This window comes from Lytechinus pictus, chromosome 4, assembly GCF_037042905.1.
Source record: "Lytechinus pictus isolate F3 Inbred chromosome 4, Lp3.0, whole genome shotgun sequence".
Classification (NCBI taxonomy): domain Eukaryota; kingdom Metazoa; phylum Echinodermata; class Echinoidea; order Temnopleuroida; family Toxopneustidae; genus Lytechinus; species Lytechinus pictus.
The window spans coordinates 12803858-12830253 of record NC_087248.1 but is presented as its reverse complement, the minus strand read 5'-3'; the positions used below and the strand labels follow the sequence as shown (position 1 = coordinate 12830253).

At 34.5% G+C, this 26396-nt stretch overlaps 2 protein-coding genes across 2 annotated transcripts in view; one reads left to right on the top strand and one right to left on the bottom strand.

The window, feature by feature from the left end:
• Positions 1-258: 258 nt before the first annotated feature.
• Positions 259-26396, bottom strand: part of LOC129259524 (17S U2 SnRNP complex component HTATSF1-like) — a 42514-nt gene continuing 16376 nt past the window's right edge. The window contains exons 8-10 of the mRNA XM_064098411.1: positions 7996-8075; positions 6043-6395; positions 259-1835 (exon numbers count right to left, since the gene is read on the bottom strand). Coding sequence (XP_063954481.1) covers positions 6065-6395; positions 7996-8075 — 411 coding nt within the window. The 3' untranslated portion in view covers positions 259-1835; positions 6043-6064. The remainder of the gene's footprint in view (positions 1836-6042; positions 6396-7995; positions 8076-26396) is intronic.
• LOC135153928 (uncharacterized) lies at positions 10118-11011 on the top strand. The gene has a single exon (XM_064098848.1). It carries the CDS (start codon positions 10118-10120, stop codon positions 11009-11011), a length of 894 nt encoding a protein of 297 aa, XP_063954918.1.

Sequence of the window (26396 nt, the reverse complement as noted above, 5' to 3'; positions counted from 1 at the left end):
ACCAAGCATGCTGAGGAATATTAAATATATATATATATATATATTTTCATACCTTGGTCAGTACGGTCTACTACCGTCGGTTTCACGCTTTCGGCGACCAAGGTATGAAAATATATATTGCTCTGCCCCGGCATTGAGCACTTTTGGAAACCTCAACCAATTCCATACCAAGTGGATATATATATTTATATATTTGTGCCATCAAAATAAGGATGCTCATAGGTAAAGCCTGGATTCAAACCATGATCATACATGTAGCATGTTCACTGATCCTACAAAATCTAACTGCCTAGCTAGGTTTCAATGAATATTTGAGTTCAAATCTTTTTCTCTTTTGCTAAATTGTTTTTCCTCTTTTTCAGTCTCTTCATATATACTGAGACTTGCTAATCAAAGAAAAATATCTGCAAAGATTATATTTCTAATTTTATTGGGTGAAAACCATTTGTAATTTTACATGCATTGGTGGTCTACATCTTAGACTAGAATAGACCCATTAGAATTGTGTATAGTAGCAAACTGACATGCATAAATGTGTAATTTTGGTTGGTAAAGACAGATGTCTATCAATAAGGGATTTTCAGTATAGAGATCCATTTTGTCTAGTTTTCAATTATATTCTCACCCCACATGGCCTAATCCTTTACAGTTTGTCTACAACCAATTCATCAACTAACCATTTGGTCTTACTACCACTTAATAACCCACTTGCCATTTAGTCCAATTTCTATGGCAGTGAATTACACCCTGAATCTCATTTTACAAAGGAAATGTCATTCACATTTTAAAATGCAAATCTACATGTAAGATGATATTTAAAGGTTTTCATGGTGGAGAGAATTATGGAAGTCAATGGTAAACACTATGTATATAGTCCTGAAAAGGACCAGGAAAGATAAACAAACAGTCCTTTTCAGGAGTACATACATGGTGTTTAGGGCGAACTTCCATAATTCAGATATAATGCCCTATACTGTTATTTGGCACAAATGAAGAAAAAATGGGTAAAAGAAATTTTCATACCAAAGCTTGCATCTAGAAGGGCATCGTATATTGTGAATGAATGTCAACATAGTGTTGTCAAGAGACTGGTTTATGCTTGACTTTCTGAGAGATGAGGCTTGCCAGACATAACAACGAGACTTGTACAGGGACTCTAATTTAAAGTTCATTCATTCATACCAGGTTAAAAGAATACAAGAATACTTTAATCTCCAAGGTCATCAGGGACTCGTTGAAGAAAAAATTGCAGAAAAATTTACAATTAAATGTAGCTCCAAAAAAAAAGTAACTTGATTTTCAACTGATCAGGAGCAGGCACTGCGATTCAAGTTTGACTTTTTGCATTTCATTTGAATTTGACTCTGAATGGAACAAGACTCAGGAAAGAAACGTCTATGAACTTTAATAAAAGCTCAGGACACTGGCCAATTATGTCCTTCCCATCTTGGAGTAAGGTACCATAACAAAAACTTGTTATACAGTGGTGTTAAAAAGCTAGTGAACCCCACCAAAAAATGGTCATACTAGTGTCCAATTTTTGCCATGGTTCAGATATATGCGTTTGAAGATAGATGATAAAATATTACATTCAATAAAGTTTGTTTCTCTGGGCTTGCTGAACACTGTTGTGGTGTTCTCTACCTTCAACAATAAGCATGAAGGAGTGCATTTTGTTGTGGGGTTCACTATTTTTTAGCACAACTGTACTTCCCATATCATACATTTGCAGTTCAAACTGAAGACCAATCTTGTTGTATGCATGATCATTACGGTACACAGTACTGCCAGCAGTCTGCTCATATCATTCTCCTTACGGAAATCTGTGACAAAGTCTGCATGAAATATAAAAAAAAGAGATAAAAATTAGATTTTATCAATAATAATGATCAAGATGTCAGAAAAATATTTATAGTTTTGTTTCTCCTTGTCTCTATCCATTCCTCATTTCTTCGTCAATTTGTCATCCATTCTTCTGAATTTTTGCTCTCATTTTATTATACTTAATCTCTGTAAAACTTTTTTTTCTTATATTCTTTCATACCTTTTCTATCTCCCTTCTTTCTTTCTTTCTTTCCTCCCTCCCTTTCTTATTCACTTTTGCTTTTAATATTCTTGACCTATCTTTGCCCCCCTTCTCTGATTGTTCTGGAACCATCATTGTTTCTTTCTTTCATTCTCTCTGCCTTTATATTTCCTCCTTCACCTGTGTCTTCCTATTTCTTCTTTCTTTTATTTCCTCTTTTTACAAGTTTTTATGCCTTCTTTTCTGTCCCTATTTTTTTTTTCCATTCTTTCTCTCCCTCCACCTACATTATGTCCCCTTACTCCTTCTCTTTGCCATTCTCCCTCCCACTACCCCATTCTCTACTCTACCAGACCCCCTCATTACCACACATATCAACTCACATCCACTCCATAAGAAATCAAATCTTTGCCTGGTATTAAGACATCAATCATCATTCCAAATTGACTTTCTGAATATCAAAATTCAAACCTCTTGATATTTCTTTATATTCAACAGAAAATCAGAAATCAATACTTGTTCTCAATGGGGCATTTGTTTTACATTTTCTCCCCCTGTTTTCGACCTACTCTATACAATAAATGTAACGAGAATAATACACCAGCATGACAGCTCAGCTAATCAAGTAGTGGCCTGGTAATCAAGGTAAGGGCCATGATTTTGAAACAAAGTCAATGCTCTAGTGCCATTTGGTAAAGTCCCAATGGATGATTTTCAAGTTCAGTTTTGACCTATGGGTGTTGGTATTGGGTCGGTTTTTACATCAGTACAGCATCAATGCAACTTGGTGTTGAGCTTTCAATGATGTGATATGGACCATTTTTGTAAACTCAGGTTAGGTTTTAGAGCTAAATGTACATGTTTAATGACGTAGGCACAGAGATGAAGTGAAGTTTATCATCATATATATAAAGTCAATGTAAACTCTAATGACAATAGACAATAGGCAAGAGCCAAACATTTTTCGGTTATATCATGGTATGAACAGGCGTTATGGTGTAATGAGGCGACTATTTTGAGAGGGCCAGATATTGTTAATCGGGCATAATTTATCTTTTAAAAAAAGTTACGAGTGAGCGTAGCGAGCGAGCAAAAATTTGACATTCTTAATACAAAAATCCAATTTTGTGATAGATTTTGACATGATATCCAGAGAATAATATATTTCACTCTTCTCTCTTTCCATTCCTTTTTTGTGGTCTATACGCCACTGTGAACAGTATTCTTTGCAGCAGTAGCGTGAAGAGTACAATAAAAAAACGAAGGGCGCAGTATGGCGCATGTGCTAAAAAGCTGCTTGATATAAGTCCCGAGCAAGCGAAGCGAGCGAGAAAAAAAATCACATTTTTATGAGAATCTAATTTTGAGATATTTTTTGACATTATATTCAGTAAATAAAATCATATCCTACACTTTTCCTTTGCTTTTCTTTCCTCCTTTTTTTTTTCTTGGTTGTAGGACTTTTGAGGCCATGGCCCAACCCTTCCATACTCAAATACGGCAGTGCTATGCGCTTGGGATCCGGGGCGGAGCCATCAGAACTTCTTGATATCAATGCCATTAAACACTCGCAGATTGCCGCTATTTGTAATCAAATCACGGATATATACATTTATTCAACCCAGTTGCGTAATGACCAAAATATTTTGAGGGGCAAAACATAGCAATGTGGGAAATAAAAAGATCGCCAGCGAGCAAAGCGAGCTGGAAAAAAAAATTGCCTATTACAACAAAAAATTCTAATTATGTGTTATATTTTTCCATTATATTCAGCAAATAACAAATTTCATTGTTTCCATTCATTTCATTATACGTTGTCTCCTATTATTTCTTTTATTTCCTCTTGGGTGTGGGACCAAGCATAAAATTTAGCAAACTTATAGCACAATGTTGTATGCTCTCTATCTTTCTTCGGGCTCTTTATTTTCAATCTTCGGCAGCCCGGTCGTGTTATTGTTTTTTTTTACCTTGTCCCTTTTCTTTGTTTACCAATTTAGCTTTTGACTAATTCCATTCTACCTTCGTTTCCCGCTAATGTTTGCCACTTTGTCATCTTTTAATTTATTTCCCATAATGCTATTGCATTACATAGGCCTATTTCGGATTGATTTGTTCTTTCTCAAATGTTCTTCTTTCGTTCCTATTCCATTTAAAATGAATATTTTTTCTTTGTTTTCTTTTCATTTTTCCCTTTTCCTCCTTTCCTTTTCCCCTTCCCTTCCCCTTTCCCTTTCTTTCTCCCTCCCTTTTCTCTTTTTCCCCGTTTTTTTAAATTTTCCCGGTGAGATCCGCCAGGGGGGGGCAGCTTGCCCCCCCTGCCCCCCCCGCCTGTTACGCCACTGCATCAATCAAGATGACCTCTTTCACTGCATTTCCTGATTATGGTGCTAGAATTTTGTACCAATGAAAAATACAGCACCTGAAGTGGTCAAGCGAAATGACCAAAAGACTTGTGCACTGACGCTAATTGCGCTGGAGTATCCATGCACATCATTTCAGAACCACTTATAATTCAGTACTAATTACACACATCTTGACATCTTTCTTTAGAGGAAAAATATAAGTCTCTTGAGCAAGCTGATGACGTTAATACACCATGTTTACAAAGAACAAAGAAAATAGTAGCATCTTTACATGAATGATGAGAACTTCTAAAATCAAATTAAATCAGCAGTAGGTCACATGACAAAACATATATTTGCGAATCAATCACCAAAGAGGAAAGTTAAATGAACCGTCCATGAAAGTGCATTGCCCAGTATACTATCTTGAGTGATGAGTATTGCCCATGCATTTAAGGAAAAGTATTAAATTCCTTGTTTCTATTCACTCTAAATTATCTCAATGGTGAAGGGGGTACATGACAAAAAATGTTCCATCTAAAATGCTCACAAAAAAGAGTAAATAAGTCACAATTTTGATGGTAATCCTAAAATTTCTAACATTGCCACAGAATAGAAGGCCACTTTTTTAAACTTTCAATTATTTTGGTCTAAAGAGGGGGATCTTACATGTATCTACACCTATTTACAAGTACAGTGTTCAATGCTATTCATGTAAAATGTATTATACTATAATTGCATGTATGCTGGCAAATGCAAAAAGTAAGGTGCATGTACCGTATGTAAAATATGATTTTTTTTTTTGCTATAATAATTGCCTTCTGTAACCAAGCTCACTTCAATTGAGCTTTTTTTCCCAGATTGCTTGCTCAATTTATCAAACAGACTCTCCCAAGAGTTCAATAGCTTGCTTGGAAAAAAAGATAAAGATTCCTTCCCATGTTAATGGTTATAAACCATTTAATTGTTTCCTCTATTCCAATCAGTCTAATTAATGTCTTTCTTTCTTCTTCCATATGCTCTTCCTCTTTCTTAGTTCCCTATTGTCACACCATTATCATTTACAATGTACTCTCTTTTCAGTTCTTCATTCCACCCTTCTTTCTTTTCTCTCTCTCTCTCTCTCTCTCTCTTTTTGCCCTGATTCAACACCAACCACCTGAATGAAATCTTTCGATTTCATTAAAATTAATCTTGGTACCTTTGGCATCCTGTAAGTAAACTATGACTTAAATAAACAAAAATATTTTTTTTTTAATGCGTGCCTACCCTCTCACTCCTTCCATTTGTCTCATGAACTTCCCTCTTCCTTGTGTTCCAGTTCCTTCTATCATAACACAATTATCATTTCCTTTATTTTCAGTCACTGTCTCTTCTTGAGTCTTACGTACATTCCTCAGATTTTTACAATTTTTTGTCTCTTCCTTCACCTGCAGTGCACTCTGTCCTCCTTTATTCTTTCATCCTTTATCCTTCCATCCTTTATCCTTCCATTTTCATCCACTCCATCATCACTCCTTTCCTTTCATTTTCATCCTCTTCATCATGATCCCCCTAAAGTGAACCTCACCATTTCATACAAATTAATTTCAACAATGCTTGAATTGCTTTGAATAAAAATAAAATGACCCTCTCACTCTATCTGCTGCCACAACAATATAAATGATTACATACCTTGTCACTTCCTCCATTCGTCTCATGAATTTCCCTCTTCCTTGTGCTCCTCTTTTCCAGTTCCTTCTATCGTAACACCATTATCATTTCCTTTCTTCTCTGTTCCTCTATCTTCCTTGGCCATTCCTTCCTTTGATTCTTCTTTCTTTGTCTCTTCCTTCATCTCCAGCCTGTCCTTATCATTGGGTGTTCCATCCTTCTTTTGCTTTTCATCCTCTTCATCATCATCGTCATCCTGCAGGAAATCTTCCCACTTCTTCAATCTTTCCTCTCTCTCCTTGTCTGTCTCTTCTATCTTGTAGTCTGTCTTTCCGTCCCAGTGGAAGGCCTCAAGCTTACGTTTAGCAAACCATCTGAATAAAAGATATAGAAAAAAAATATGAATTTGTATTCTTACATACAGTACTATTACATGTATATGTACAACTAAAAATTCATCTCTTGGGTACACAATTTTTTTCTCTCTCACTTGGAATGTGTACATGCAATTACTAGAGCAACAACTTCATTTCAGACTAAAGAAAATACATGTACCTACAGCATGTTCCAAGTCTTTTAGCAGGAATTCAGTTACACTACATGCCTTATTAGGTGGTTTCAGACCGCCTCGAAGTTCGTCAGTTCCAGGTATTCTCTGATCGGGAAATTTACCCCGATCAGAAAATACCAGGTATTTTGGTAATGTGAAAGCAAACTACGCGTAATTTCCCCGAAAGAAAATACCCGCTAAATAGTAGGTACTTGGCGAAATTACGAGAACTTTCGCGGGGATTTTTCCAAGGTCACAGGTATTTTGGCGATGTGAAAGCAAATTACGGGAACTTTTAGCCCAGCGTGTCGTTGGGTGGGTGGCTGCTGGGCTAGTAGTTTTGAATCTCGCGCCTTGCCTGCTTATTAGACCATACTGCGCATGCTCCTAACTTCAAGAATTTATCCCGAAGTGTATGTTTCGGGGCGGTCTGAATGCAGGAATAATTAATGGGTATTTTTTAGCCTAAAAATGTTCTCGTAATTTAACGGGGATTCTTGTGATCGAGGCGGTTTGAAACCACCTAGTGTTTTGCCTCTAATAAAATGACAGGATTTGGCAGCTTAATAGGCCATTTCAGTTCTTGATATTCTCTTCCGAGTTGATTCTATGCCTCCCTCTTGGTCTTAGCTCTCTCTACTCTCCCTTCCAACGTATGATGCTTTATAGGCATGTTGAACATAACCAAAGTATCTGCCCTTTTTTTTTTTCCATAGCTCTCATTAATATGAATGTAGTTTGTTTGGATCCTAACATGTGCATTTTCTCTACATTGTATTGGTCTTCACTCTAATTCATGACTCATTTTAAGCTCATTTTTATAAATTTGAGAAATCTCAGATTTCAATCATGTTTTCATACATCGGCTTGACAAGTTTCTTAGATGTGGGATATTCCTAAAATGCTCTTTACAAATGGGAAGATATAAACAGGGGAAGAGGTATCCCTGAAATGTAGCTCAGTGAGTAGTGTGGAGGTTTCGGATTCTGGTGACCTGGGTTTGATTCCCACTTGCATTGGTGCACAGTGCCCGTTTGTAATAAAGTCCATTATCCTCATTACTAGGACCTTTGGTTCTTTGGTTTGCCTTTTCACTAGATTTTCTTAACAGTCAAGTAAAAAAAAAACCTGATTTATAAAATTCTTTTTCAGAGTCAAATAGGCATGAACTCATTCCTCATACATGTAGGTTCTCTCTCAGCACTGTAAAATCAGAAATCTTGTACACGTACCGGTACTGTAGCTAGTGTACCGTGAGTTAACAGCCTTTTTGTGCTGAACATCAGCAAAATGTATAAATGAATCAAATAACAAGTACATACATGATCTATGAACATTTGTGCTTTAAAACTACTAATCATAATTTTTATTTAATATTTCAATCACAAATACATCCGAAAAAACTAACAAGATCTAAATCTCACCTTCCATTCAGGGCTTGGATACACTTGTCAGCATTCTCAACGTCTTTAAACTTGACTGAGACAACACCATCTGGATGTCTCTATTGGGGGTAAAAAATAAACAAAATAGAAATAATAATCAGTGACCAATATTTAAACTTCTAAAAGTTTCATACACTTTGTAGAATCACAAGATTGTCAGTCAAATACAAGTATGTATACAACAATCAAGGATGAACTTGATTTGTAAAAATATGTATGGGGTCTATCTATCCAATTACTGCAAGAATATCAATGATCCATCCATAAACTTTGACCTTCGACTCTAAATCTGATCAGATAATCATCAATCGCATACGTACTGTGCATACAGTACATGAGCCAATGTTCTGCAGTTTAGTTTATGGTGAGAACAAACCTTTTTATGAAAACACTGACCTCTTTGACTTCTGACCTATAAACATGACCAGATCATCATTATTCCTAAAATCCTAACACGTAACTATATCATATGGCACAATAATTAAATTGATCTTTTATTATTTTTTTTCCAATTATTACAAGAAAGAGACATTCAAGGTACATGAATAGTGGTATATGTGACATTCAAAGTTCATATACCCCCCCAAAAAAAGAAAATAAAAAAGTAATAATAATAATGATATCACAGTTAAATGCAGACATTAGTCCCATTAAAAAAATGTATCATTGGTCCCAAATTATCATTAGTGAAAACTTTATCTGTCAAACAATATCAATAATAAGATATTGTGAGCTAAAAAAAGACAGACAGACAGGGAAAACCCCAAAATATATAAATAGGAAGAGCTTAAAATGATTAAAGTGCTCTGAGTTCTGACGTCTTTTGGATGGTAATGTCAAGGGAAAATGTACGTACACAGAGATGCATCAAGCTCTGGGATAAAGGTATCGGGTCTCATGATCTTGATACATAATTGCATGTTCATACATGTATGTACATGTATTTTGAAAAAATAAGACATGACTCATTAATAACTGATTTTATGATACACTGGGCAGTACAGTGTAAAGTGGACTATCTGTTATTGGGGATAAATAAAAATAAGGGAGAACATTTATAAATACAATATATACCTGTATCTAAAAATATATTTTCAAACTTGTTTTGTTTCTGTTTGGGATATTAGATTCAAGACTCATACATGTACATGTACATCATAGAGGTATTTCCATCAATTCTATACAAGTGATACTCAAAAGTTACTTGCAGTAATTTTCACAAGTCTCACATGTACCCTGTAATATTGAGTAATGAGCACAATGCTGTGAATATCTTATGATGCAACAATTTCACACAAATGTTATGAAAAAAATATGAATAAAGAAATTTATTATTTTACTAAGAATTTGTTTCCAGTCTCCAAATTTCTAAAATCAATCCTGAAATGCAGGATTGATTTTCCTTTTGTTTGAAGAAGGAAGGTGTGGGGATGATTGGGCGTAGGATAGTGTTGATTTGAAATTTCAAAGTTGATGAACAACAAGACAATATAAGCTGCATATCTTTATTAAAGTTTATCATTTAATCAATATTTACATACATGTATCACATTTTTCTACACACTCTGATTGCAGAGAGGAATTTTCTTTTTATATACATGTAATTTCTGAATAGAACCAGGAAGTGCCTCTCAAAATACCTGTTATTGGTTTTTATTGAGGACATTCAAGCAGACCAGGGGCCCATTGCAGAAAGAGTTGCGATCAAACCCAACTAAAAAAATCTTGCGCTACTTGATTTTCAGCCAATGAAGCACCCGTATTCGGGACTTGTGCTTGATATTTTGACTTGCGTTTAAACGCAGCTCTTTCTGCAACAGGCCCCTGTACACTTTTCAAACGGGGAAGCTCTTTACCAGGTAGGGAAATACCCCCCCCCCCCAACAAGTCATGCAGGTTTCATTCATCTTGAGTAAATTAAAAGTTTCAACCCAGTCTTTGATTTGACAGAAGAAGCAGCCAACTTGGTTTAAAATGCTGTCATTTGGAATAAGAAGTTTAGAAGAGGAAGCACCACATGTACATGTAGTTCTGAATTTTATCTTCAAGCGTGGTTTCATAACTCAAAATTTCATCTGGTGGAAATAGACAACGACAAAGTATGAATAAAATCTTGATTTTCATTGCAGGATTTCTTGCAAGCGACCATCACGCTAATGCAGTGTCCTATGTAGAAGGGCAAGAAGCCAAATTGATATTTCCATATCCATGTGACAGTACAGAAATCACATTGCAGCAATCAAACAGGCTCCCTTTTTATAACTCTGCAGATGGGGCAACACTGTCCTTGCCTGAAAATCAGTGTCATAGATTCAGCATTCATTATGAATATGATATCAATGATTGCTATCTGAAACTTACAATAATCAATGTGAAAAGGGTTGATCAAGGGACATTCATTTTATTTGTCTACGAGAATCAGAGGCTAATAGCTGATGGCACGTACAAGATTTGGCTCAACATAGATTATCCTCCTAGTATAGCGTTATGTGTTGTGGGTGAAGATAAAGGTGGTAAATGGGTTTCTATAGACTGTACAGCCAAGACAGGAACTCTACCAGGAAAGATTGAATGCTACCAAAATAATGAGTGGATGCCTTCCCTGACAGACCCAATTGAAAATCACATCACCCTAAAACAGACCATTCTCATCAGAAAATCACAGCCAGCATTTTGTTGTTCTTCTTTATTGAATGGAAATAAATCAAGAGATGAATGTGATGATACTGCACTGTTCCAACATGATGACAGAAGCAATGATTTATCTGCTACCGTCTTCATCCAAACAACTACTAAACATCAAGAAATTGTGGAGATTACTAATACTCCTGAAAGTCAAGCCACTGAAGAGATTACAAAGATTTTTAAATCCAGACAGTATCATTTATCAACAAACACGTTCTCCACCAATGGCATGAAAAAGAGCAAAGCTGACTTGAAAACTATAATAGATGGTATTATAGTTTGGCAGCTGCTGTGGTCCTCATTTTCATAATGAATGCATCGTTTATGTGTAAAATGAGATTTGAAGCACTGTAATAATAATGATATCAAATCAGGTAATTTTTTGTCAGAAAAACCACTTTAAATAGTGATGATGTTTGAATCATGTAGAGGACGTTCAAACAATCAAAACATCATTTAAATCTGCATCGATTGCAAAGAAACTAATATATCTAGAAATATGTATAATCAGCCCTGAAGATAAGTATTTAGTCTCATTTGTATAATAATTTTAGCAGTTACTACAGTAGCAGAAAACTTCAACAGTGTCCACAAAAATGAGGAAAGTTTAACGGTGCTTAGTATTTTAGTGCAGATATTCAAGTATCTATGGTATCATTACATGCCCTGTAGTTTCTAAAAATAATCTTACAATTTCACAATCAAGTAAGTACTTGGTTACCACAGAACTGGGGAGATTGACATGTATCTAATGTATTTTTCATCTTGTTCTATAAAGGGCAATGAACTAGTAGTTCATATTGTATGAAATCTCCCTACAAATATCAAAGGGCTTTCCTGCAAATTTCAAAGCCAGTCTAAAACTTTCAAAGCAAGTCTGCAAATTTCAAAGCCAGTCAATTATGTGAATTATACTGACTATAAAGTAACATTAAAATCTTACAAAAATAAGGAGATCAAATCTTTATTTCAGCTAATAATTCTTTGTGACAATTTCGAATTTCAAATTCTAAATATCAAGCAGCCTCTCTACATATTCTTTTGCTTCAAGTGGTTTATTTTTTTAAAAGTAATAAATGCAGATATTTTCTTTTGCTTTATCAGGCACCCAATCAAAATACATTTTTATGTACAATTCTTCCAGTAAAACACATTTTTATTTATATCAATAATGTATTCAGGCATATACAGTATAATCTAGCAATATTTTGGAAATGGTGATATTCTCTTCTCCTGAAGACGTTGACTGTCCGTCTTCTCCTGAAGACGGACAGTCAACCTGCCCGAAACGTCGAGTCTCTCTACTACTCATCATCTCTACTCGCCGACTCAAGCCAGCATCTCCTCACTAGCTCTACTACTCAAGCTGTTCTCAACTCATCAATCTTTCCTGGTTTACAGTCCTTTTCAGGACTATTTTCAAGAAAGAATACTCTACTCTCAAATCTCCACTTTCTCGCCTATCCATTTCTTCTCTTCTTCTATCCACTGTTTCTATATAAACACTTCACATGGTGTACCGTAAACCACATCAGCGATTGTACATACCACCATGCAAACCTTCAAACAACATCAGATCTAACGTTGTCGTTAGACTCCTATGTAACTTAGATCTAACTTAGAATCTAACGTAGATCTACTTCATTAGTTACCCACTCGTATTTGAAGAGTTTAGTTGCAAAAGGGCTTAGGTCCACTTTGGACCATTCTGAGAAAAACCATGTTTTTTATTCTCACTTACTGCAATATTTTTATGAGAAACTAAATTGTCATGATGTACTACCCTATCATGTGAACATAAAATTGGGTATAAAAGAAATCTACCTGTCTTCAATTTTTTTTCTATAAATTCTTTTAAAAATTATCATTGTGGACCTAACCCCTTTTGCAAGTAAACTGAAATGAATCCAATCTATTTTGATTAAAAAAGTGATTTTCTTTGCCACTTTTATTCACGTTTTCATGTAAATTTCAAATTTTCTTTGTTTTCATCAAAGCGACTAAAAATTTAGAGGTTTTGAGACAGAAAACAATAAAATTTATGAACAATGGACCTAACCCCTTTTGACAAATGAGCTCTTCAGAAGAGTTTGTTTGCAAAAGGGGTTAGGTCCACTCCAAGAAAATCATTTTTTTAATTCTCCTATATTGCATAATATGCGAAACTAAATTTTCAAGATTCCCTACCATGACAACATAAAATTGGGTATAAAGAAATCTACCTTTATTCATATTTTTCAAAATATTCTTTTCCAAAAAAATTCGGTGTGGGCCTAATCCCTTTTGCAACTAAACTGAAATGGACCTAACCCCTTTTGAAAAAAAAGTGATTTTTCTTTGCCATTTTTGATCACTTTTAAATAGGAATTTCAACTTTTCTTTGGTATCATCTTATCTATACATTGAGACCAAAAAATCAAATTTGATGAAAAATGGACCTAGCCCCTTTTACAAGTGAGCTCTTCATTTGTAACTAGAGGTCTAGACCTAAGACTAGAGTTAGGCTAGGTCCTAGTCTGCGTGGAGTATAAGCCTAGATCTAGGGTCTAGATCTCTGTCTTTTTTTTATTTGATAGAGTTTAGAATCCTAGGTTAGATCTAGAGTTCTAACTTTACATGTGCAACAGTTAGGTTTATACAGCTCTAGTGTAACTTGTCAATATTTGTGTGACAATTTTCAAGTTGTGCATGCCATGACAACTTTGTTGTCAGCGACATGAACGATTCGTCATGCAGTGGGTTTCCGTGCAGTGCTTTAGACAAATTAATTTTCGTGCATGACAAAATATTTGTCATACATTACGAATTAATTTCCATGCATGACAAACTGATTTCTTAGCATGACGAATCAAAATAAAAATTCGTCAAATAAGACCACTTTTCATTACGAATTAAAATTTGTCTAATGACAAATCTTTTCCCATAAATACTTGAGAATTCAATTTGTCAAGGAAATCTGCTTGCATGACAAATTTATTTGACAAATTCAAAGTTTGTCAAATAAGACCATGTTTTGACGAATTATTTTTTTGTCAAGTGACCAGGTATTTTTAAGAGTGTAGGGGGTCAATTCAGGAAATACTTGCCAAGGGTACCATTTTGTTTCCAATAGTTGTTAAGGGTAAGGTTTCACATGCCAATACAAGTATGTTACGGGGTGCATTTCCAGAACATGGAAAATACTTGTTAAGGGTACTTTTCGAAACCCCATGGTCGCACCTGGTATCCACTTGTCAATGAAAGTGCCCCCTAACAACGCTCAATTTCGATAAAAATATTTTCTGGCTTTTAAAATATCTGTGAATCACTTGTATGCATACAAGACAAGTGATTCACTGATAAAATGGAACAGTTATGATATACATGTATGTTTATTATTATATCATGGATGATATGCTGGCATATCATATTCAATATGCAAAATATCTCTATTTATTAAACTATTTTTCAAAAGTGTTTAACAATTAACTATTTTTAAAAACTATTTACTCCTGGAAAAATAAGTTGTCAGTATGTGAACGAAAATAGATATTATGAATTATTCTTAAAGCCCGCTTCTGCAAAACAAGTGTTCTATCATAAAGAATTCTGAAAGAATAACCCCAAGCGAGTATTCTATATTCTAAGTATGGGTCAATAAGCCAGTTGTAAAGTGAAAGTCGGATAGGGAAAGGAAAGATAAGTTTTAATTTATTTATAACACCAATATTTCTACTTTCTAGATATTAATTAACATACAAAAAACAAGATTTGTATATTTGGCAAGTTGGAATATTCATGTTCCAGTTATCATATAATTCATTATTCTCTCCATCTCCTGTTAAGAAGCTTTTCAAAAGAAATTACAAAACACATTGAATTTTTCTTAACCCAATAAGCAACCTAACTAATATCATTTCCCACTCCTAAGAACATTGTCTGCCCAAAGATCTATTGTTTTTATTTTATAGGACCCAAATTTGGAATGAAATCGACCCATCCCTTAAAAGAAACACTTGGCTTTCTCCCTTAAAAAAGCATTCCAAGCAGCTTCTTCTCAAATTGAATTTATTGAATTAATTCAATTTAGTACATCTTTTACACTGTTCGGTCTTGTTCTTCCCCCCTCTTTCTTTCTCCTTCTCTCTCTTCCTTTCTATGTGACTGTGATACGCAACTTTATATCCTATTTCACCACCTCTTCTTCTTGTATATTCTCCTAATCCACCCTCCTTAAAGCTTGGTCCCACTGCACTCACGGATGCAAAGAGGAAGTAAGACGGAAAAGAATCTTGCCATCCGTTGGAAAATGTTATGTATCCGCTATGTACTCTTTGCATACGTGTTTCATACGCTTATATATCCATCATACGCTTATATATCCGTCCACTGTGATATCATTGTGTGCCCATTTTGTCCATTGCATGGAGCAGATGAAAACGGATGGGCCACCCTGAAATTTTGCTTGTCCACTGTATCCGTTATGAATACGTTCTGTGTCCGTCGGCCAGTGGGACCACGCCTTTACATTCATTCCTCTTTCCTAACTTATTTTCCTTTTTTTCACTGGTTATTTGGGAGGGATGTTATATTCTAAATATTATTTTGTTTCTTATGCATTCTATTCAGTTTATAATTTTAATTGAATGTAACTGTTAATACGTTGTTCATATTACTTTTTAGATTTGCAATATGTACATGTATCTACATGTAACCCGACGAGGGACTAATGTTGTACAAGTCTAGCTTCTTATTAGTTCCTCTTTTGTCATGTTCTTCCTTAATCTTGAAATAACTGCTTTTTTCATATTTGAATACAAATTATAAATATATAAATCTTCATGATTATGTCATTATTAATTATTAATTGACATGTATAATTTTGTAAATATTGTTGTGAAAAATACCTTCAAAAATCTGAATATATTTAACTCCTTTAATAGTTTAAATATTATACCCTTATTTACAATGTGGGTAGAAAAATAAATATTGACTTTATATTCAAAGTTGTGTCAGAGTGCCACAAGTACATTTACCTACAATGTACATGTAGGTGTGCGATATGAACTGATATTTTCATGACCTCTAGATAATTTCTTACTTAGGATGGTAAATAAAGGTAACTTTTTCCTACATTGGGATAAATCAATGTCTGCCTTTTCAGTGTGCAATAAGCATGGTGGTTTGTATGGTCAAAGGCAATGATTTAATCACTGTTTCATAATTTACAATACAATAATACCCTGATGAAATACTACAATAATAAAAAAGAAAAGTGAATAAACAATCAGATTTTCACTCTCGTGTACATTTCAAGTGTGAATCAGAATTCAAATTTCTGGTATAATTTCACACTGTGTTGAAATAATGGAAATCTTATAATCAGTACTTGATTTCGCTCTAGAATTGTTGAGATTGTTTATTTAGTATGCATTAAACTTGTATGATACAAGAAAAAAACTTATTTTTATAATGTAACTGGAATTACTCTCCCTGAAGGAAAGACTTTTGTGCATGTTTTAGACTTTATTTTTGGTACAGGGTTTTGTGAATTATGTTCAAGTATCGTGAATCTTACAAAAGTGTGGCAATCTTCAAACTTTTTTTTAGCCATTGATTCTTGGTAAACATATTACTTTGAACTTTTAAATATCTAGTGGGCTCTTTCCATAATGTTTTTATCTGAAGTGATTTGTTGGGGAAAAAATAGAGAAATGTAGATGTTTCATTTTGATCGGGCATGATTTCGATGTAAACTTCTCAAGTAAAACACATTTAATTTTAAAAATCTGTATTCAGGCATGCCCATTCATATCGATTAGAATGGTGACATTCAATTTTGGTGGATTATCCGAAACTTAAATACACTTGAAGTGCATGTGCGTATAAGTTTTCTTACATAATATTGCTATTTAAAGGCTTGTTTAAACCTGATGCAACAACACTCACTGTTGTAAAAACTATCTTTTCAATTTTATCAGTGAATCACATGTATGCATAAACTGATGTAAGTTATTATATATAATGGATGATGATGCTGGCACACCATCATCAATATATGCAAGATATTTTTCTATAATTTCTGTATATTTTATTTTATATTTAACAAGAGCAAAAGCCAATTTACAGTGTTAATAGCAAAATAAATATTGACTTGAAATTGAAAATAGTGTCATATTGTCTGCCTTGTACATGTACATATATGTAGGTGTGTGAGATAATGTAACGCTTCGATCATGACTTCTGGTAAATGTCATTGTATTTCTGAGTCGACATGGTGAATAAAGTTAATCTTTACCTAAATTGGACTAAATCTCAGTATGCAATATTGGCAATGATTTTATCACTGTTTCAGAACTTACAAGGAAACCCTGTTGAAAACTACGTTGAATAAAAAGTAAAGTAAATAAACAAACAGATTTTTCCTCTCAAGTATATTTCAAGCATGAATCAGATTCAAATATATGCTTTGTTTGTGATAACAGACCTGTGTTAAAATGCAAACTAGATTTAAACTCAATGGCCCGTATTCTGATAGCAGGTTTAATTTAACCCTAGTCTAAAGTTAACCCTGGTTTAACTAAACCTCCTCTAAACCTCACCTCTGGTCTAAGTGTAGTTTAATTATTTTGGTATTCTGATAGCCAGGTTTAACTAAACCTGGGTTAAACCCGGGTTTAAAATTCTTTTTGGAAATAATAACCCTCTTTTAACCAAGACTAGCACTTTTTGGGTCAGGGATGACTGCAACATAGTTGAAAAAATGTCACTAAAGTTGTTTTTTCTTAAAAATTTGGATTCTATGCAAACTAATTACAACTATTGTAGTGAAAGAAAAGCATTCATCATCCATATATGGTAAGAAATTTCCATTCACATTATCTTGATTTTTGTTAAAATTTTACTAAAACATTTCAACCCCAAACCGAGTGACCTGCACAGTTTTTTGTGTATCAGTCCCATTTATTGCTTTTCATGTTTGTCAAAATCTAAATTGACTAGATTCCCCTCACCCACTCTAGACTAGAGTCTAACTTTTAGACTCTAGGCCTAGTCCTAGATCTAAAACAATAAGTTAAATGGTCGACATCTTTATTCTAACTTTAAGTAAGGGGAATTTTTTGTAACTTTTGAGAGTAGTCTTGGGTCTAACATTAGGCCTATAGTTAGATCTAGCCTAGGCCAACTTTGGAGGAGAATTTAACATTGTTTTGACTTTTTTACTTTCCTGAAGCAAAACGTACCCGGTACCGTAGTCTAGTATTTAGTGGAGCAACCGAGACTGAAGCTACATATTGGTCTAGGCTAAGAACAAAATTCAGGACTTAGCCTGGCTTAGCCTTGGGACAGGGATAGATGTAGATTGCTTTTCTAATCTTAGATCTAGTGGAATAGATCTGATTTGTCTTACATAGACAAAAAGCTTTGAACAGTCTCTGCATTGGTTGTTCCGCTGAACTATGTCTATGTTGTTGGCCTCTCTCACCAAGGCAATGTGATATGACAGTAAAATGTCAGAATTTTTAAAATAAATCCCGTTAGATCTGACTATCGCTGCATTGCTTGCCAAGTAACTAGGCCTGGAAAAATTTTGAATTAGTCCTAACGTTAGACATCTCTCTAGGGATAGGCCTACTCCTGTTTTTAGGTCCATATCTGTTTCTTTGAAGCTTTTTAAACATTTAAACATTTTTGGGGACTCGTTTAGGTTTCCAGGTCCAGGACTAGAAAACAGACCTAAACCTAGACCAACAGCTCAGTCTTGACTAGACTAGGCCTGACCTAGAATTATGTAAGAATTTAGATCTAGGCCTAACGTTAGTCTGTGCTATCTATTCATTCTAGATTCTATTTCTAGCCTAGCCGGTAGCCCTAACGTTAGGACTGGCTGATCTAGAATCTCTAACGCTGGCCTAGGCTAGACCTAGACTAAATAAATTATACTAAAAGTTAGACCCTAACTAGACCTAGAACTAGATCTATATCAATCTAGGTCTACATGTAATAGGTCTAGATGATAGATCTAGAGATTTGTAGACTCTCAACATGCTCAAGGTAGATTCCTAAATCAAAAAATAGTAAATGTAGGCTAGTCTACAGTAGATCTAACGTTACTCATCTAACGTTAGGCCTTTAAAGGAAGTAACGATTATTTCTATTGCTAGATCTAAATGATCTACATGTAGATCTAGGCATAGATCTAAAGCTAGGCCTAGGGACTGTAGTTCGAGATCTAGAGGTCTAGCACCCCCCCCCCCCTTAGTTAAAACTAGAACTAAGCCTACAGCTACATGTAGTTCTCTGTGTAGCCAAACAACAGTTAGCATGGCTTATTATAATCACTCGGGTCGCGTTCGCGTTCGAAATCACTCGGGTCGCGTTCGAAATCACTCGGGTTTTTTATTTTTGGCGATTTTTTTTTTTATTTCCATGCGATTTTTTTTCTAACGGTGTCTTCAATGGGACAAACACGCTGGGCAAATAAAATGAAATTGAAATTCTAGTTTCGTTTTAAGCCAGCAAATGCCTTAAATAAAATGCATCATCTTAAAGGCGCAAGTGCAATTAAAATGTAATAGAAGTCGCAAGCACGCGCGATGATTCGGAACATGTTATTAAAATGCTTTGGGGAGCTAACGTTTTCAAATCAATTTATTACTATCTTCAGAAATTTACTTTTGATAACCAAGAACAAATATAAAAGAAGCGGGGTCCGCTATCACCACGAGGTTGAAGAGAAGTGTCTATCATCATAAAGGAGGTAAGAGAGTAGTGCAGTGATGTCCGTCGGTAATACGACCTTTAAAAGTTCACGGCGGCGTCCGCTATCACCACGAGGTTGAAGAGAAGATATCTATCCTCGTAAACATCGTCAGAGATAATACGGCGTCTTTCTCCCTGATTAATGCGACCTCTAAATAGCTAGCACCTCAAAAAAATCTTGAAATATGTTCTGAACGATCACGCACTGTAACTAGATCTACGCCGATATTTTATATCCGATTTTTCCTTCAAGGGGCATGATCGAAGATTGGCAGGTGATCGCGCCGATTGTGGTAAAATCGGGTAAAATCGGTTAATTAGAACAGGTACAATTACGATTTTAAAATTGATTTAAAATCGATTTCCAAAATCAATTTTAAAATCGATCTAAGATCAATTTTAGATCAGTTTTAGTATTAGTTTTTAAAAGCCCATTCACATTTTTACTGATGCTGACGAAAAGTTAGTTTGGTTGTCAGAGCATTATTTGTCCTGCGTCTAAATAACTATGTCCGATCGAAGGACCGTTTTAATTTCGGAAAGGTAGGAGAGACAGAGAGAGAGACTGATCCCCGTTCAGCTCAACGTATACGTTTGGCACGCGAGCACAAAGAAGATCAATTAAGCACATCACCTAATGCAATGTTTCGAGAATTTAGGTAGGGAATTTTTTAGGTCTCCAGTTACTTAAAACATGATATGGCGATTTTATCTATAAAATAAGACAAATTTTATGAGAAATGGACAATAGTTAAGAGCAGAATTTTAAAACGCCTATCGGAAAGATCGTCCTCAAAGCTCATTACGTATTAGACAGCTGCTGGCAGCCGTCTGTTTCGAGTTTTTTAACATTTTTATTTCTCCTCGTACACAGACGGCTCGCTATGGTGCAACCATCATTACGGGGTTAACAATGCAAAATCCCCCAGACAGTGCTCATCGATTTTTGTCTTTATTTCATAAAAATATATGGAAAGAACTGTATCAAATAAATATTATTATTCCGTTTTGTCCTAAAATGCACCAAAAAAAGAGAAAATAAACTTAAAAGGGGAAAAACAGTAACTAATTGCTTCGGCTGTCGCGCAACTTCACTTCCCCGTTTTATTGGAACTTAATGCATAAACATATGGCCATTGAGTCCCTGTACAGATAGAGCTAGAACTTCGGTCTCTGTATTGGTGAGTGGAGCTAATGGAGTTCAGCGGAACAACGAACATTACAGACTGGAGACCGAAGCTTTTGGTCTAACTGCGTATATATGCATTAAACCACGGATGGCTGGCTATGCATACCGCTGAATAAAATACTTTCGGACGAGCTGCAGACTGACTGGCACTGTAACGTGGGATCTAACTCGGCTGGACTCACGTTACCTTGCTCCATGCTACCGATGCACGCCGTGTCCGACCGTGGCCGGGTCCCGCCTTGGGGCCATTGCATGCAGGCATACATGTCCGTACATGGGAATGACGATGTAATATCGATGTGGCAGATATGGCAAGTTCCGACTCGGAGTCCTCGTATAAAAACAGAAGAAGTCTGGATGTATTCTAGGATAGTTGAGCCACATGGCTGATTTGCTTGTTTGTTATGTTAAGCAGTAGGCGAGTGCCTTTTTTTTAAGGCACTTGCCGGCTTAAAACGAAACTAGAATTTGAATTTCATTTTATTTTCCCAGCGTGTTTGTCCTATTGAAGACACCGTTAGAAAAAAAAATCGCATCGAAATAAAAAAATCGCCAAAAATCCAAAACCCGAGTGATTTCGAACGCGACCCGAGTGATTTCGAACGCGAAGGCGACCCGCGTGATTATAACAAGCCGTTAGCATTGACCATTGTCTTAATCTTATTGTGGTGTGTGTAGTTACCATACAATTACAAACATATTTTGATGAATGAGAAAATGTGTCTTGCAGATTATTTTACCTCAAATCAAAACCTATGTGTTCTAAATTTCGTGAGCATAGGCCTGTGCCGTAAAATGAAGAAGTAATTCAATCCACTAGATGTGTTTACACATAATATGCTGTCACCATGGCAACACAGTTTCCAACACACACAAATATGTCTTGCAGATCTATACCTCAAAACCAATGTGTGAGACAACTTTTATAAGAATTGGTTGAAAACTAATGAAGGAGTTCAGATTTTCACCTTATTTCTTTATGTAATATGTTGTTACCATGGCAACACAATTTCTGATACATACTTTATGTCTCGCACATCTTCAACTCAAGACTATTGTGTGTGCAAAATTTTATGAGCATTGGTTGAAAAAAGATGAAGGAGTTCGAACTACAAAATTTTCACCGCATTTTCGTTATTTAATATGTTGTTGCCATGGCAACACAATTTCTGATACAGGCAAAAATATGTCTTAGACATCTTCACCTCAACATTAATGCATGTGCCAATTTTTTAAGAGAATCGACCAGTTGGAAACTGATAAAGAAGTTCAAATCACTAGATTTTCATCTAACTTTGATATTTGATTTGTTACCATGGCAACATGATTTTTTTTATTAAGTCATAAAATATATTTTGCACATCTTCACATCAAGACTAATGTTTGTGCCACATTTCATGAGAATAGGTTAAAACTGAGAAAATAGTTGGAATTGCAAGATTTTTAAATAGTTTTTGCCATAATATACCGTTACCATGGCAACACAATTTCCGACACATGCAAAAATGTGTCTTGTAATTCTTCATCTCAAGACTTATGTATGTGCCAAATATCATGAGAAATGGTTTAAAAATTATAAAGTAATTAAAACCACAAGTTTTTCACCTAATTTTCGATATTTAATATGTTGTTACCATGGCAACGCAATTATATACTTTAGGCATAGAATATGTTTTGCACATCTTCACAATAAGACTAATGTATGTGCCAAATTTCATGAGAATTAGTTAAAAACTGAGGAAGTAGTTGGAACAACAAGATTTATACATGGTTTTTGCCATAATATACCATTACCATGGCAACACAATTTCTGACACATGAAAAAATGTGTCTTGCACATCTTTACCTCAAAACCAATGTGTGAGCTAACTTTCTTGAGAATTGGTAGAAAACTGATGAAAGTATTTTAAACGGCAAAATTTTGGCCACAATATACTGTTACCATGGCAACACAATTTCCAAAAAAAGGAAGAAAAAAAGGAAGTAGCTTGTAATGCAATATAGGCATAAATTCTAAAAAATTGTTGGCCATAATTTGTTGGATTTAAACCAGGCTTAAACTACCCCCTGCGCGAGTTTAACTTTTTGAGGATTTATTACCACACTTAGACCAGGGTTAACTTAAACCTTGCTATCGGAATACGAAATTTAAACCTAGGTTTAAATATGGCAGTTTATTACCACACTTAGACTAGGGTTAAGTTAAACCACGCTATCAGAATACGGGCCTATGATTTTTTATCTTAAAATATGACTAATTGCCAGTCCCAAACATAATTAAGTCATAATTAATCTCTCAAGGGCAGGTCCAAGCTATCGTCCACTCTGAAGCCAAAATTAAATCTTTGCCTATAAAATATAACATATTGTATGTCATTTTAAAGCCTATACTCTGAAGTTTTTTGCCCTATATTCTTTTCTTATGAAAACGTAAGGTTAATGAATGCCAAGGTCACGATTCCAAGAAATCATTAATTAGCGTGACGTATGGGACATCACATTTTTAAATCTGCAGATAATGCAAATCATATATTTGAAAATATTCATGTGGGGACTTGTAGTGCTAAGTTAATGCAAACATTTGAAAAAGAAAATGATTTTGAAAATTTATTAATTAAGTTAATTATCTGGTGTCCAATAGGCAGTGTCCCGTACCCATCACAATTTAGCATACAATTTTTTAGATTCTAATTAAGGAAAAGTTGAACAGTTTTCTTCACACTTTGGAGAGTTCTAATTTATATTACTATACATCCAAAAATTGAAGTGAATTTACTGAATTAATTTCATGTTTTATTATATCAGCTAATCAAGCTTTGTGACGTACGGGACACACCATGATACTTTATACATAGGATTTCTATGTAATTCTAATTAGGGTTATTTTTCAATTAAAAGCAGAGATAAAGTAAATTGAGATAAATGATGCTATATCAGTGGTTGAATATTGGTAAAAGGCTGGTCATAAAGTTATGATTTGTAATAAATAACACAGGTGCATATATTAACATACTTGTTAACAATAACATACATATGTATGTCTTATGTTATTAACTAAATCTTTCATAATTATAAGGTCATAAAAAGTTTGTTATGTTTTGTTTCATCATATACTATTATAGAAATATATATCAATCATAATAGTCCATGTAAAACTTACTTTGGTTTGCATCCAGTTAATTATAAATTTTGATGAAATTTCACTTTCCCCATTCGTTTAACACAGGCATTTATTTGCAAGACATCTTTCATAATATTTATAAGGTCGTAAAGTGTTTGCTATGTTTTGTTTCATTGTATACTATTAAAGAAATATATATCAATCATGATAATCCATGTAAAACTTAACTTACTCTGGTTTACATCAAGTTAATTATAAATTTTGATGAAATTTCACTTTCACCATTCGTTTTATACATGGACAAATGTCCCGTACGTCACATGTCCCGTACGTCACAGCGCGGATGTTTATATTTTGAGCTACAGGTGTATTACATAATAACAACAATGAGTTCTATCATTTCATTCATGGCTAATGAAACTTGATAAGATACAAGATGAAAACATGAAAATGAGAGATTTCCAGCTTATTCCAATTCACAGAGTTTTAATGACAAAGTTTTTTTCAAAAAATCTGTTTTTTTTCTGGTCCCGTACGTCACAGCGCATAATAATTAAAATATTACATCGTTAATGGAATTGTAGATCTATAATTTTTTTACTGAATAAAGAGGGCACAACTGGCCTTCCAAATCCATAAAAGATTCTCTGTTGTGCATTTATTTTTTATGTTATATAAGCAGGTCCAAGCTATTTGACTTGTGACGTACGGGACATTTAGAGACTTTAAAGTTATAACTTTAAAGTCTCTAAATGTCCCGTACGTCACAAGTCAAATAGCTTGGACCTGCCCTCAAATGTTTGTAGATTTATTTTGAGAAGAAAACCCCTATTAAGATGATCTGTGACATTGACAACTACATTGTACATGTACATGTACGTGATCCCCAAGCTAATCAGATTTGAAAAACAATAAAACAATGATCAAACACACTGATTTTATTTTGTTTTCGTTCATAGGTTTTAAACTAATATAATTTGGCGTGTTTCTATAGAGAATCATTAAAAATGGCTTATCTTTTCCGGAATCGAAAAACCGTATTGCCCTTTTAAACCAACCTGTGTCTACAGAGCGAATAATCTGATTAACATGGCAATAACCACCTCCCAGAGGTGATTATGAGAAAACGTATTTTGCGCAATGCGGTTTATCAATAAACCGCATCGCATCTGTTTTAACCGGGAAATTTCCTGGAATTCTAGATACTTACATGTACGCGGGTAATACTGTTTAACGAGTCTCTGTAGAAACACGCCAATTGACTTAAGTGTATTTTTTTGTTGCTTAGGTACTATTGGATTTTGAATTTTATTAATATAATGAAATAAATGAAGGATTTACTTCTCTGAAAATACTCTTTATGATATTTCTTCTATTCTTCAAAATACTCTCTATACATACATGTAGACTTGAGATGCATGATATAAATGTCTTTGATTTTATAAGATGCAAATGATGCCTATATCTTAATATACTACAGGAGTAATATTGGTATTGCAGTTTGAGGAAATGTGAGCAAACAAAAATTCAGAGGTTGTTGGATCAAGCAGGTAAAATAGTTGGGGATATGTTAATTTGTTCTGCCTGCATCCTTTAGAAAGTTGAGAATATCATGAAAGATCAACAACACCCTCTTAATCAATATTTTTGTTGGATGAGATCAGGGAGAATGACTCCAGTCTGCAAGATGTAAACTGAAGGACAAATCCATATCTAACATAGTTTTGTACCATTTGCAATTAGGACATTTAACAGCTCACGTTAAATCATTTCAGCTTTCCTTAATTTACAGTTCAGAACGAAACGCAAAATTTTTTAAACTTACAGGGTGTATGTAAATATATCATGTCTGTCTTGTGTACTTCTCTATGCACACCTATCCATTCATTTCTCTCTTGACTACTTCTTCTTCTCCTCCTTCTCCTTCTTCTTCTTCTTCTTCTTCTTCTTCTTCTTCTTCTTCGTCTTCTTCGTCTTCTTCTAAATCTTTTTATTTCTCCTCTTTTTGCTCTGGATTAGTCATTTTTCTTGTAATATGTTAAATTCTTAAAAGTTTGTTGCAATTGGAAAGTAAATTTACTGATACAGATATTATGCAAGTATGCCGATGTCATAATACACACAAGTGCAATTTACAATATTTACCTTGAAATCGTGTTTTGCCTTGTCACCTCCCGCTGCCTCGTTCTTCCTCTCCCCTCTCTTTCCTCTCTCCCGTCTGTATTCTTTCTCCCCTCTATAATTCTTTCTCGCATCTCTATTCTCTTCTCCCCTTCCTAATCCCTCTCTCTCTCTCTCTTCAACTAATTGTTTCACTTCCTTGTTAGAGCAAGCTCGAGGGAGGTGAAAATAGAATGCATAATGTATGAAATTTTCTTTGTTGATATCATATTCATATATTTTTTGTAATGACATTTCTCTATAATCATCATGTCCACTTTATTGTGCCTTTCATTCATGTATTTTGAATGTCACTGTAATGTATGTTTTAATAGGTATATAAATTACACATTTCTTTTATGGACTTAATAAAATTGTATTGAATTGTAATTTACATCAACTAATTCCTTAAATCTATTATGTTATGGACACTGCATATTATGTTTAAGCAAAGTTCCTCCTTTGTATTATTATCTGCTGCAT

Excerpts from the sequence above, each read along its gene's own strand:
- LOC135153928 (XM_064098848.1), top strand. The coding sequence starts at position 10,118 with ATGAATAAAATCTTGATTTTCATTGCAGGATTTCTTGCAAGCGACCAT.